The 14,637-nt window shown below is 42.1% G+C and overlaps 1 protein-coding gene and 1 long non-coding RNA gene across 2 annotated transcripts in view; one reads left to right on the forward strand and one right to left on the reverse strand.

The window, feature by feature from the left end:
• The window catches only part of BMPER (BMP binding endothelial regulator), a 172,267-nt gene extending 167,167 nt beyond the window's left edge, over positions 1-5,100 (reverse strand). Inside the window, exons 1-2 of the mRNA XM_081931106.1 lie at positions 4,711-5,100; positions 3,402-3,487 (exon numbers count right to left, since the gene is read on the reverse strand). Coding sequence (XP_081787232.1) covers positions 3,402-3,487; positions 4,711-4,849 — 225 coding nt within the window. The 5' untranslated portion in view covers positions 4,850-5,100. The remainder of the gene's footprint in view (positions 1-3,401; positions 3,488-4,710) is intronic.
• LOC309380944 overlaps positions 1-14,637 on the forward strand; it is a 220,541-nt gene that overhangs the window by 187,873 nt on the left and 18,031 nt on the right. The window contains exons 2-3 of the long non-coding RNA XR_014173195.1: positions 6,581-8,022; positions 13,834-13,995. This is a non-coding gene — a long non-coding RNA (uncharacterized lncRNA). The remainder of the gene's footprint in view (positions 1-6,580; positions 8,023-13,833; positions 13,996-14,637) is intronic.

Genomic DNA, 14,637 nt, shown 5'->3' on the forward strand with positions numbered 1-14,637 from the left:
TGCTATACTGTATCTTTAACTGGTGGCTTAGAATCAACTATTGAGTTGTGGCGCACAACCCATTATTGGGTCATGGCTCAGTATAAGGTGGGTCATAACAGCAGGACTCCTGCCATACAGATATATGGTTTTAAAAAAGGTTCCCTAAATGCATGTTTGTGTTGAAAGCGGGTTCTGTGTCTGTAAAGGCTGAAGACTACTGCTCTATGGCTCCTTTCCCTGCTTTCCTTCTTGGAACGCATTTAAGCAAATCACATCTCTCTGTACGTAAGGCTCCTTGTTTGACGCAGAGTTCGTGTGAGGCTCCATTCGTCAATGTTTGTACAGTCTGAAGGGCTTGAGTGGAAGGTATTATTCAAGTACAAATCACAGCCCTTACAAAAGTACATACAGAAATGATTGTACAAACAGACGGATATGAAAGTTACACTTCCAGCTCACCAGCAGTTAACGCACAGAGACAATTCACACAACCATTTTTTACACATACCAGTCTAGACAATCCAAGTTACTTTTTAAAATCTTACAATACTACTATAGTACAAGTGGCAACCATCTTATAAACTACAGAATTAGCATTAGGTGTTTTCACAAATGGGACCAAAGCAGCTCTTGTTTAAACCTCTTTGTAATGAAAATATCAAAACCTACATTGGCAGGGTCACATTGGAAAATGCCTCTGCAGCTTCTCTTCTGCACTAACAAGGACCAAGTACTAACAAAAATTGTGCAAAGGCAAGTGTGAAAATGTTCAAACACCTAAGTGCAACTCATTACAATCTGATGTACCTCTTTAGTGGGAGATGTTGTGCAGTTCCATGCACATGGAATGTAACTTCTTTGTGGAATGATGGGCAATTCTGAAGATGATAAATTAGCTTCAAATCTGCTAAATTTGGGGTTGTTTTCTTTTTCAATGATAAATCATTAACTTAATTTGCATGAAGAATGGCCACAATAACCCCAAAACAAGTTCATGGAGCTGAGCCAAATTTGGTATGTAGACCTCTTGTAGCATGAAGAAGAGCTGCTAAGTTTTTGGCTGGAAGATCACAACTGGAAATGGGAGCAATGTGTGGGACCTATTTTGCTTAGGAAATGACAAGTCAGTCAGAGCATTCAATGTAGACACAAAGCAATGCTCTGATATCACATTTCATATACAAAATAGTTATCAGAACTCACATATTTGCGTTCCCCCACAAAAATAGCAGTGTTTATGACATCCTATTTATGACACCTTAAAGCATTTTGTGGACTCCTAAGTGCCACAAAGTGCCTTGTTCTTCCTGCAACAAGGTACCCCTCTGAAAACTGTGCATGCACATGGTTTCACCTGTTTGAATGGTGGTCTGCTTTCCTTTTTCAAAAAAAGTATATGTGATACATATAGGCAGCTGTGTTGTGTTCAAATTTTATTAGGTTATGCAAGGAGTTAGTGATGGATGCACACGCAAGCCTACATTAATCCATAAAGTGAATTTAGGAGATTTTCAACTAGTGAGAGAGGAGGGCGAAGAAACAAGGAAGCTTCAGACATAACTGCACTTGCTCACAGCAGGTTCCAGAATGCTGAGAACCTTAGTCCTTGCAGTAATGCTCCAGCCGGGCATTGAAACTTTGCTGCCTTCTTCCCTCTGCCTATTGAGTACTGTGAAAAATGAGGGTGTCATTTGTTCAGAAATGCTATGCAGCAGAGCCCAATATGGCTCCATCTTATACTGGGCTAGACTCTGGATGGACCAAGATAATGATCTAAAACAGACCTAGGGGCAGGCAGGCACCCAAAGTTCAGTCTGTAAGCCAAAGCTCAAAAGTAAGAACAGGAGCCCTTAAAATTTAAGGAAGATAGTAATGCAAATGACAGTCTCCAAACTGAAAAACATGGACAAATATAAAATAAGTAACATAATATTCAGTTGGGTGTGGGATGGGAGGGTATCTGTTAGTAGGTTAACCTTTACATACATATACTGAAAGGGAACTAACATTCTTATAATGCAGCAGGAATATAGTCAGGAGAAGAGCTATTCTGGGATTTTTGCAAGAAATATGGAGGACACGGTACAAAGGTTAGCAGCAGCACCTGTTTAACATTGTAACTTATCTTCATTTTATGTTTAAAAAATCCAAACTGAAGCACTAATTAGGACATTAAACATGATAAGATATGAACAACACAAGCTATATGTGATATATTCAACTGCAAATCACATGAAAAACAGCTGGCTGCAGACATCTTTGGGAAAAGGAAAACCACAGACAACTCATTATATTTCACTTTGCTCCCCACCATCCCATTTTTTCTGCCAGTTTCTCTTCCTCCTCTAAAGTTACTATCACGAACACTGATTCAAAGTTTTGATGGCTCTCTAAATAATGGCCAGGCACACCTGCCTTCACTTAACGAGACAAACTGCAGAACTGGGCACCTTCATAATATAAATAAAAGAGTGGTTTGGGGTTTTTGGAGCAACAGTGACCTATACCACCTGTCTCTTTTTCTGATCTGACAGATGGAAAACCCTTGTTTTATGACAAAAAAAAACCCCATTCTGCAAGGTCCTGCTCTTCCCTCACTTAGATAAATGCAGTTATTCCTACACTAGTTCCCATATGACATTTTTGAGGGGGGGAATCCTTTTAAAAATATCTGCTCAAATTTGTTTGTTTTCCAACTGACAGTGATTATTTTTATGTGGCTCTGACAGTCTGGCTTACAAAGCATTTCTGCTGTGAAACTGAGATCCCTTGCAAGAATAAGGGGGTATTTCCTTTGCTGCAGAATACAAACCAGGGTCATTGTTAACTACCAGGGAATCTGAACTTCCTGAACAAACAACAGCCAGTGTCATCCTCGGAGCGCAGTTTTTTGATAGAAGTATCATGTGTGCTGGCATTGTCTTTTTATTACAATATGTCTAGCCAAGAATGCAGAGCCTGAATGTATAACACAGTGCATTTCGAAAGCAGACTTGGACTTCTAAACTACCTGGATTTTGTCGCAGTTACTGACCTGTTATATTTTTCATTGCATCTCTGAAGCCAGTTTTTAGAACTCGGGCAGAAAATAAGCAAAGGCTCAGTTAAACATCAATTCCTTCTCATCCATAAGCACAAACTCTACAAGCACAAAAACCACTTAACAGTGGCTCAGCACAATGGACATTAGAAGGGAAAAGCTTCAATCACAAATACATCCTGTAAACAAGAGCGTTCAGGTAGCCTGACAATGTCATGGGCAAAGTCAGCTGAAAGATTTGTGTCTAAGCAAAAGTCAAGGATATGATTCCAAGATTATGGACTGGAAATTAATCTCTGGCGGCACAAAGGGAAAAGATAAGGAAATTTGATTACACGAGACATTATTGTTTGATCTTATCAGTGGAATTCACACTTACCAGGCAAATGCACGTTATGCAAGGATTGTCTGTGATAAAGGGGATCTGTAGTACTTCTCCTTCATTTTCACATTTTGCAACAGAACCTGCAATAGATATTTTAAAAATTAATACTTTCTCCTCCCACTTTGCTCACGTTCAGCCTGAATTAACTATGCACAGCACTGCAGTCAAAAAATCTGTAGTCCTACACACACTTATGATGTAACTTATGTGGAAGAAAAGCCCACTGAAATGAATAGGAAAACGTGGGTTTTCCTTTGATTGTAGAAATGCAAGTATTTGGAATTATTACTATTTTGTTAAGCATTTGTACATTTTTTAAAATCCACAAACTGTCCAAAGTATAAGTAGTATGGGGGTAAATTAATTGTGCAAGTTGTTCCTAGGTCTCAACAGGCAAGAATGTTTTTGATCCTTTGAAACTCTTTGGGAGTGCTACTTTTAAAAATGAAATTTAGGCAACTTTGATAAGGACCTGATGTCTCTAGGTGGGAATTTCTCATTTACTTTATGTGGATCAGATCACATGAACTCAACCCACGGGTGTCTTTGAAACCTAAAGACCAAGACTATAATCAGCATCAATTTGCTGCAAAATGAGTCCAGTGAGCAAAACCTCCCTGGAGACACACACATCCCCACCCAGCCTCAAACACAATATCATAGCGGGGCATCTCTGGAAAGCTAACACTTCTCACAATGGCTAGAAATGGACTCAACATCTCTCTGGCCGCACCAGGTGTCAGTAAAGTGTGCCCTCCATGAAGCAAGGGGTGGAGAGGAGAGCAGCTGAGGTCCTTCACCTGCCTGAAAGGCATGCAACTTAAGAGGTCACCTCTCCTTTTCAACATCTCCACCTCTGCTGACCAAAGGCTCTCAAGGACTCGCCAGTGCGGAATGCTTTATCCGCGTGTTGATGCTGATCATCCTAAGCGAGAAGACGCAGCCATCCTCATGCCACGCAACTGCACCCTACGGCCATCAGCCTGTCTGCACGCTCCGTTCCTCCTCCAGCTCTGCAAGCCAGCGACGGATCTCCGAAGCCAACAGCCTTGTCGCTTGCTTTAGGTTTGCACCAGATCCAGATCTGACGCTCGGCAGCCGGGCTGCTCGGCTGTCTAAGGATCCTCACCTGCGGGGTGCGCGCGTGCAGAAGAACCTGGCCCGCCCCAGACCCGCTTTCGGCCCATTCTGACGACCCGAGAAAAAAAAGCCTGCCTCCATCATGCGCGCATACCGCCCCAGCGCGCAACTTTCGGCACGGGCGGGCAGCCTGAGCGCGTGCCGCTCGCCCTCCCTGCCGTACCTGTGGGGAAGGAGGAAGCCCCGGCCATGGGCGCTGCCCCCAGGTGGTGCAGCAGGAGCCAGGCGGCGAAGGGGAGCCCGGGGGAGCGGAGGCGCCGCGGGGACACGGCTCGCGAGCTGCCGCTGAGGAGCCAGAGCATCGTCCCCGGGAGGAGCGGCGGCGGCGGCTGCTGCTGCTACTGCAAAGCAGGGAGAGAAGGAGGCGGCGGCGGCGGGGAGCCGGGCAGGGAAGTTGCTGCTGGGGATGAAGAGGCGGCGGCGGCGGCGGCGGCGGCGGGAGGCGGACTTCTCTCCCTCTCTGGTGCTGCTGCTGTGAGGCGCTCGCCAGCCCACCGGCCCCTCCTGAGCGGGATATGGGTGGGCGGGCGGGGTGGGTGGGGGAGAGGCGCCGGGCGAGGCGGGGCCAGCCGGCGGCGGCTGCTGCGCGAGGGACCCCCGCCCGCCTCGTGCCCTGACAGGAGCCGCCGCCGCCGCTGCGCCCGCGGGCGCCCTTGACGCGGCGCCCCTCATGCCCCTCGGGAGGCGTTGGGGGGCAGCGAGACTCCGCCGGGCCCCGCCCCTCGCTCCGCGCTCGCCTTCAGGGCTGCCTTGCGAGGGGGCGGCGGGAAAAGGCTCTGAGGAGAAGCTCGCTGGCTGTCCCGCCGCCTCGCTTTGCCATTCCCTTGAGGGGACGGGGAGGTGAAGGGGGCCCGCCGCCCTCCTCGCACGTGGCGAGGCGTCGGTGGAGGTAGAGAAACCGCACACATTTGATATTCATAATAATATTAATAATAATAATGGTTTGAAATTTAAGACTCCCCCCCCCCCAGGAAAAGGCACTTTCTTGCCCTGCCCGGGGACCAGGAGGTCGTGGCGGGCGAGGCCTTCAGCAGCGGGGCCTTTATTTACGTTACCAGCCTGACCTTCACCCTCTTACATATAGAGAGGAAAGGAGAGGCGGAGGTGCAAAGGCTGCCTACTCAGAAGTAAGCCCCGCTGAATTCATCAGGGGTGCCAACTTCAATACAGTATGATATTGGGGGGGGGGGCAGGTAAGCCCCGCCCTGCATAGTTGACCACATTGGCAATGCCCATCAACTGGGGGGGCTGCCCCCTCAAATGTTTTATTGGGGGGCCTGAAGCAGTGGTGTAGCGTGGGGGTGCAGGGGGCGGCGCAACATCTGGGGAGGGCACTCGCACTCAAGTGCTAAAATCCACAGGTTAGGGGGCGCAAATTACTTGCCTTGCCCCGGGTGCCAGTGGCGTAGCGTGGGAGGTGCAGGGGGGGCCGGGCGCAACATCTGGGGGTTAGGGAAATCCACGGATTAGGGGGCGCAAATCCACGGTTAAGAACAGGGGGCGCAAATCCATGGGTTAGGGGGCGCAAACTACTTGCCTTGCCCCGGGTACTGATAACCCACGCTACGCCACTGCCGGGTGCTGACAACCCACGCTACGCCACTGGCCTGAAGGAACCTCGGTCCCTAGGAGTTGGCTCCTATGGGATTCACTGGGGCCTCCTTCGGGGTGAAGTGTCATTGGAGCACCACCCGATTCTGTAAAAGCGTTTGAGAAATTATTAAATTTGCTGGTTTAATCCATTTTAAGATTAAGATAATGATGGTGGTGATGTATTTTTTAAAAATACGCAAAGCTGTACAGTGTACTTAATTCGTTCTGTACTTAATTCGTTCCAGAGGTCTGCTCTTAACCTGAAACTGTTCTTAACCTGAAGCACCACTTTAGCTAATGGAGCCTCCTGTTGCCGCTGTGCCGCCACTGCACAATTTCTGTTCTCATCCTGAAGCAAAGTTCTTAACCCGAGGTACTATTTCTGGGTTAGCAGAGTCTGTAACCAGAAGTGTCCATAACCTGAAGCGTTTGTAACCAAGGTACCACTGTAAAACAAATGTAAAAGCAACCTGCAAGTAGGAAACATCATCTCACATAGCGGTTGCCTCTTCCAAGAGTCCTGTCTCCTCTACAATCAGGAAGGGACAAAGTAAAGCTTCTTGCTTCGGAAGTATTGTTTTTTATGGCTGTAGGTTTTTACAAATTTAATCAGCCAACTAAAACTCATACAAACAGTCCACTTAAGTTTAATCAGGTGACTGCCCTAGTAAGAAGAGGCTGAAGAGTGCATGTTCCCTCACCAGTGAGATCCTCACACAGAAAGCAAGGTTTCTAGGCAGAACTGAGCCGCAGCATCCTTTTTTTAAAAAGAAATTAAGCATTGCAGAGAGACAAACATCAGAGTTTATTAACTGCTGCTGATAAAATGGCTCAGATTAAAGGCTTAGCTAAAGAAATAATTCAAAAGTTAGCAACCTTATGAGGTTTTTTTTAATAATTCCACATATTTTAATTGTTTCTGGATGGTGATAATGCAAGCCATGGTAAGAATTCTTCGAAGGTGTGAATAATCTAAATAAATAGGAAAGGGGGCAAATGATGGTTCAGGAAGGGCACTCCTCCCAGAACTACTATTTCTATCCCAGAGCTTACATTTAAAATTGTGTGAGGTGCCACGTCTCATTACACCTTTGGCAACTCAAGGTGAGGAATGCCAATGGTTGCTGGAGCATGCACTGCTAGTCTCCCCTAAATCCAGTGTTGTTCTCTCCCTCCAGTGTGCAGGCCACTTCAGAGGACTATTTCATGCATGCTCTTTTGTGCCATTCTCATGCTACCACGTTTGGAACACATACAGTCATACATATTTTACTTCCATCCGCCTCACTTGTATGTCTTCTTTTTATCATATTCATCCTTGCAACAGTCCTGTGTGATTATTATTATTATTCCCATTTTGACTGATGAAAAACAGGCTGATAAAAAGTGCCCTGCTCATACCCCTAACAGAGTCATGTTTCGGCTAAGTGTTTCCACATCACATTCAACCTTTTCCCACCCCACATACCCACATTGCTCTCCCTGGGCTTCTTTCTGCACACCCATTAGGGCGTCATTCACACACAAGCACAAAGTATAGTCTTAGAACATATTTTCAGTGCCGAGTTCAGACTTGGAGCATTTGAGTATTATTATTTTTTAAAGCATGAGGAGAGTTCTGGCAGTCCTGAATATGTAGTCAAATTGGGTTGCAGGTGGGGTGATATATTTCTGCTTCAGGTTTTTATCTCCCCGCCCCCCTCCTAATCACGGTCTTTTATCATTTGAATATATTCTTCCAATCCTCTCTGTCTTATTGTCACATACTTCTTAATATACCTGCTGCTCCTTCACTTTGTCTTACCCGCCCTCTCTTGTGTTCTGTATGTACAGGTTGATATTTAAATCACAATATACTCATGGTTGCGCAAAACTCATTGAGGTTAGTGCCCAGATTCTTGCTGTTGTGATGAGAGAATCATACAAATACTTTTATCAATTGTTGAGCTAGTAAGATACCTTATTGTACAAGTTCCTGATGAGGATACTGTTCTTATCACATTTGGATGTTTATATGAATATTTTATATAAACAGCTTGCTTCTCTGATCTTAGGAATCCATAAACTTGGAAGCCAGACTGCAGAAACCTATAAATATATAACATCTTTTTAGAGAAGTTAGTCACATGCTTTGCACATCTTTACATTATGACAGCAGTTACTAAAATGCAATAAAGCAAAAACAGATCAGCTGTGTTTTCCTCAATATATTGCAAATGTGCTAACACTACTGATACTTCCATTCAAACACATTTACTACCATGCACCTCCTTCCAGTGCTGGACTCTTTCCATACTTTACTGCTTTGGTTTGTTGGCAGCTTTTACTTAAGTTTATTTAGAAAATAACTGATTGGTTTTTGTGGCATCTCTTTGAAAAGATTATTTTAAGCAACCATTCTCTGCTGTTCCACTCAATAAAGAATTAGCAAAAAGGCCAGCAAACGGTGGAATGAAACAGGAAAGTGATTATTAATTCTCATGAGGAGACCCACCTATTTTATTCTCTTCTGGCTTCTGTAACATTTCAAATGCATCAGGAGATAATCCAGACAAAATTATAGACTCCATCTATAGACATCTAGTACCAGCTGACTAGGAAGCAGTAAATGCATTTTTTAATTGTTGCCTTTGACATTCTTGATAGAAGTAGGGTTATTTACAAAACAAAGGTGGCGTTTTTCTACGGATTTGGACCTAATTCACTCTTCTCTGACAAGTTGGGTAGATAGTCCTAATGCAAAGAAGAAGAAAAAACCAAAATGGATTGAAATCTAAGTAATTAAGAGGGTCAAAAAGTACATGATATTGTGTGGTTGTACGTATTTAAAGCAAATGGCAGCTGTTGTGTGAAAGTGTGTCTCAGTGTGTGTGTGAGAGAGATTGGGATCGTGGTATGTGAAGAGAGCGCTTTAATCCTTTTCCCAAGTCTGGACTCTCCCTCTCCACAATTGCCATTTGAATTTGGAGAGAAGATCCCATTGTTGCTAATTAATTGTTCTGTCTCTGAGAGCAGTAGAAAGAAGGCTGAGCACAGTCAGACTTGTTTTTGAAGATGGGGACCCAAAATGGTTCTCTCTGAGGGGTATTTTAATAGCCATGCAGGTGTGCGTGAGAGGAGACTGTCTTTAAGGTGCCTTGATCCTTTAGGGTTTTCATAGCGACAACCGGCATCTTGAACTGAGACAAGAAGCAGATTATGTGTAAGTGCAACTGTTTTAAGACTGGCAAGATAATTTTCATTTGTCTGCTCCCAGTTAACTTACATATTTTGTAAACAAACAAACAAAAACCAAACCCACCCCAAGTTTCCAAACTATTTTCAAAGGCAACACTAATTCACATGGGAACTGCTTTACAATGTGGATTGGCCTGATCAGTAGAGGGTTTCCTTGCATTCCTGGCAATGGTGAGATTCTTTATGAATGCTGCTCTGTGTCTTTCAGAAGTTGTGGATGCCACACGGCATGGGTGCCAACAGGATTTTCTGGGCCAAATATGTGAATTGGGCCTTCAGCCACTTGAAACTGCATAAAATTTGCATACAGTTTGTGTTATACACAAATTTGTATCCTGTTTTGCAGGTGAAATGGAGGGCCCCATAATAAATTGGGCCACACACAAGCAATAACATTTCAGATGGACAAAATTTCAACAGATGGAGTTTTTTCTGTAATTTTATTTCCATCCTAGGTTTAACATTTTTCGTTTCTGCTGTCACAAAGCTGTTAAAGGCCCAAGATCCCCATTTCCCCTGATATCATTCCTAAAACAATGCAATGAACTAATGTTTTCTTGAATTATATGAGTTATGTTACCGTATGTCTTTTATCACTTGACTACAGGCAGGCAATACAGTGTAAGAGCCAGTGTTCTAGACGCATTTTGTGACAGAGAATTTCATTAGTGCGAGCAGTTTCTGAGCTCTGGGCGCAGTACTGCGCCTACAATTTCAATTAAAACTGCAGAGTGGAAGGAATGAAGACCTTTTTCTGCCTCCCCACTTCCAGCTACCTTCTGAAGACCGGAGAAGAGACCCTTTTAAGAATATTAGGGGGGTAGGCAGGAGAGGGACTAGACAGTGTATAAAATGAACCTAATATTTTAGCTGCAGATCATTCATTTTCAGCTTTGTATTCTTGTTATAAAAAAGCATGCCTAGAGACATTCAGTTGTTGCTCCCAGAACCTTGGTTTAAGGTGCCATTTAGCTCCTGGCTTTCATATCTCAGTTTCTAACACTGGTAAGAGCAGGAATGGGACTTCATGTAGTGGAAGGTGGGGTGGGCGTGGGCTCATAAGAAATAGAAGATTTATAGCAACTAAAGTTCTCATGCCTGTGCTTAGATAAATTAAAGTTTTTATTATTATTATTATTATTATTATTATTATTATTATTATTATTTAAATTTAGAGTATTCTGGGTGCATTTCTTGTGGTCATTGATTTATATTGATAAAAATATGTATAAACTGCCCATATGAATATTTAGAAAAGAATAAACTGGCCACATAAAATATTAAGGCAGTGTAGAACAATATATACCTCATAATAACTACACTTACAACCATTTACACCCCTCATTTTTATTTTTGAGCCTTTAACATAAATGTATCCATTTAAGTGTTTATATCAGGGGTTGTCAACCTGGTCCCTACCACCCACCTGTGGGCGTTTCAGGATTCTAGGTGGGCAGTAGGGGGTTCTACGACACAAACTGACTCCTCCTTCCATCGAGCACTGGTGGGCGGTAAGAAAATTTTACCATCAAGAAAGATGCATTAGTGGGCGGTAGGTATAAAAAGGTTGACTACCCCTGGTTTATACCAACAGTTACACCCCCCAAGAATTCCCCTGTTTCCCTCCTTGGATGGGAAGCAATTCATCACCACCACCTTCATTGGTGCTACAAATCAGCAGCTCTCCCCTCCCTTTTCATTTTTCTCATCCCAACCACAAAACAATATTAGTACAGCAACATTGGACTACTTTGCAGGGCTGATGTAATCTACACTCTCAGTCAATCACAATATCTCCCCTGTAATTTGGAAATACACATGTCAGCTTTTATTTGCATTTCCATTGTATTTTTTTACATATTCAGAAAAAAACCTCTCTTTTTTGGCCAAAATTAAACTTGGAAAGAGCATGAACTCGTGTCTTTTCAGGAGCTAATTACTAAATTAGCAATTATTTATCTGGGCTACAATCACTTCTCTATCAGGAAAGGTGAAATAGCAGTTTCGAAATGAACCGGGAATTCCTGTCAAAATAAACCTGGCACTCCTTCTCCATTGTCAGAATCTAGAGAAAAATCTAGAGTGATGTACACCCCAAGGAAGACCCAGACCAGCTTCTGAATAAATCAGGAAGTTCCTTCTCAGTTGTTTAGTGAACGGACTTCCTGACTCAGTTTGGAGTCTTCCTTTGTCTTTGAATGACTCTTTTAATTTGGAAAAAGTATTTTCATCATGCCCTTTTTAAGCCAAGGATATGTTGTGTCACAGCAATATAAAATTTTGATACTATCAGATTGAAATGTCCTGTGAATTTTGTGACTTAACAGCAAATTAGCAAACAATTGGCAATACAAAGGAAGATCTTCACCTTAGCTCGCTCATTTGCATTTTAGCTTTGTAATCTGATATCATTACAAATGCACTGAGCACATAATTACATTTGTCATTTGAAATGGTTCCAATCCACCCACCAGTTGTTGAGCAGTGTAACATTTTTGATCTCTACCTTGGAATTCCGTATTTCCCCTAACTGTTGAAACAGAGCATAAAACGTAGCATAATAATTCAGGACACAATTCAACATTTCAGGTTCAAAATCTGCACATGTCCTCCTGCCCCATTCCCAGTGGGAAAGGAAAGGTCTAACATTTTCATTTCCATCACTGAAATAGTATGTTGCTTGCCCAAATAACTTCAAGAGAGAAAACCAGCTGTAAATGCATTGGTCTGAAATTAACCATATGATTGACCTTTTGTTGATTAGAAGCAGTGTCATCAAGAATCATAACATAAAACTGTGTCAAAGATGTATCTAGTTAAGTACAGTCATATGTATATCCAGGATCACTAGTCTCATAATTACATATACCTCTTGGCTTAACTCATTGTCCTCCAAATGCTATTCACCTGTGCTATTATAGAGTTATGTCATCCAAACACAGCACTGAATTTAAAGACAGAAAGACCACAATAGCTCAAGAAAAACAATAATTTATAACGCAATCTGACATACCTATTTAAAAGCAAGTCTCTTTGAATTCAGTGGGGCTTATTCTTAGGTAATTGTGTCCAAGGTTCAGAGAGAGAAGCTATGTTTAACCTGAACCAAGAGGGAAAGTCTTCCAGGTACATGGTAGGAGAACCAGGGCTCTCTGTGTGTACATGAACTTGAGGTTTAGTTTTTTATGTGAATGTGGTCAGTAATTTAGTTTCCTGTAAATAACTTTCTAAATACATTCAGATTTAAAGTAAGAGCTTGGAACATTTCAATAGTTCACTAAAAACTCTGTTAAGGTGAACATTTAGGCAAAACCAATCAAATTTAATAAAGCACTGTTTCAAGACTTAAAGCTGAAGATGTAAAATGAGAACGTTAAATGAATTCTAGTGAACTATTCTAAATATATCTTCATTTTGTCATTCTCGGTTAAATTTATGGGTTTTGCCCCAGAATCTTGATTAATTCAGGCACGTTTTTATTAAACTACCTATTGTTAAAACACTTCATAAACTCTTATGGAAACTATATCTATTATAGATATATTGTGTAGATACGACTCATAATTAAACACTTGGGTTGTTTTAGTTCTTTTCCCTTGAAACACAGAACAGGCAATTGTTTTGTATAAAAGATGGATTGCTGACTATATTTAAAAACTGAAATCAGAATCCTTTAACAAAAAAGAAAGCGGGAAGAGGACATTCCCATTTGCACCAGTAATCCAGGCATCTGAAACCTGAACAAGTTCTTTTAATTAAAAATAAAATAAAAAATCACTCCCATATGAAGACAATGGATACTTGCACTTTTCACATCCCTTGTATACCCCAGACAAATAGGAAATGCTGTCAGTTTTAGCCATAAAAGTGATAGCGGATGCCATTAAATTGGCTACAGACAAAACAAACACAACTGTATAGGCACATTTGTATTTTGTTTTGTGACTTGGCCACTGTAAACAAAATATCCTCGCAGTCATAAAAAGTGTTTTGTGAAAGATAGCCTTTGAACAGCTGGTGTAGCTGATAAGGAGTAAGCATTAACAAAGTCACTTGCTGAACAGAACAAGTCAGCTGCAGTTCTTTGTCTGGAAAATTCCTATGTCCCCGTAAGTTAGCTTAGCTAATGAAGTCAGCTGGCATCAAGAACATTAGAAAGGGAGACCCTGGTCATTTTAGTGCTAATTTACACTATAGCTTCATATTTATTAAAATCTCATAAAATAAATTGATAGTTTGAAACTGATACTCTCTTTTTGCTCACTTTGAAAACTCATAATTCTCAAGGTATGTTGGACTTCTAAGCAATCATTTTGAAGGAATCACATACTGAAAAGCATTTCATGGGTGTTTTTTGTAGAACAACAGGCTAGCAAATTTAGACCTAACAACACCTTTTCATTAAACCTTTTTTTGAAATTCGAGATAAATTGGGGGGAAATATTTGTACCCACAGGCATCATCTAGCTGCTGTTTGGATTTTGAACCAACCAAAGCATCAGGAAATCATTCTCTGCCATCCAGCATTTCTGACCCCTTGTTACAACCTTCTTCTCATCCCAAGGATAACTGCTTGAGCATCCAACCCACCTATTACATATTACTGAAGTCTTTTGAGGTACCTGCAATATATCATTTACCCTATGACACCCTATTCCTCACTGGCTTCTGAAGATGATAATTTGCAGACTGTCCATTATTAGTTTTGTTTTAAAAATTAGGAGGAATGTTTTATGGAATTTTGCAAACAGGTCAGTCCCACTAAATTTAATGGAGTTTACTCCCAAGTAAGCATGTACTGGAGTGCGGCCATACTGGAGTGGACAGTGGAACTGGTGTGTACCTTTTGAAATAACTGTTACTCAGTGCAATCCTACCCATGTCTGCTTAGAAGTTAAATACCACGGAATTCAATGAGACTTACTCCCAGGTACATGTGTATAAGATTGCATATTCAGCAATGTTTTCTGTCTGAATATTCAGGTATGACCACATGGGTGCACAGTATTCTTTTTAAAAAGTACCACCAAAAGGCAAACTAGGGGCAGTGTTTTACCAGGAACCAGATAATTGGAGACATCCTTGGTGAACAGTTGCAGCATTTCTTCACAAGGTGAGAGTTTGAGCATTTCCATGCAGAAAAGACTTCTTCAAGACAATGACATTTTTCAGATTTCCAAGACACTATCAACAGAATGGAAAAGCAGAAGCATCACTGTTTCTCATTGCTTCAGATGAGAAGCTTTATCATCCAAAAACA

Source organism: Podarcis melisellensis, assembly GCF_964234715.1.
Source record: "Podarcis melisellensis genome assembly, chromosome: 12".
NCBI lineage: Eukaryota > Metazoa > Chordata > Lepidosauria > Squamata > Lacertidae > Podarcis > Podarcis melisellensis.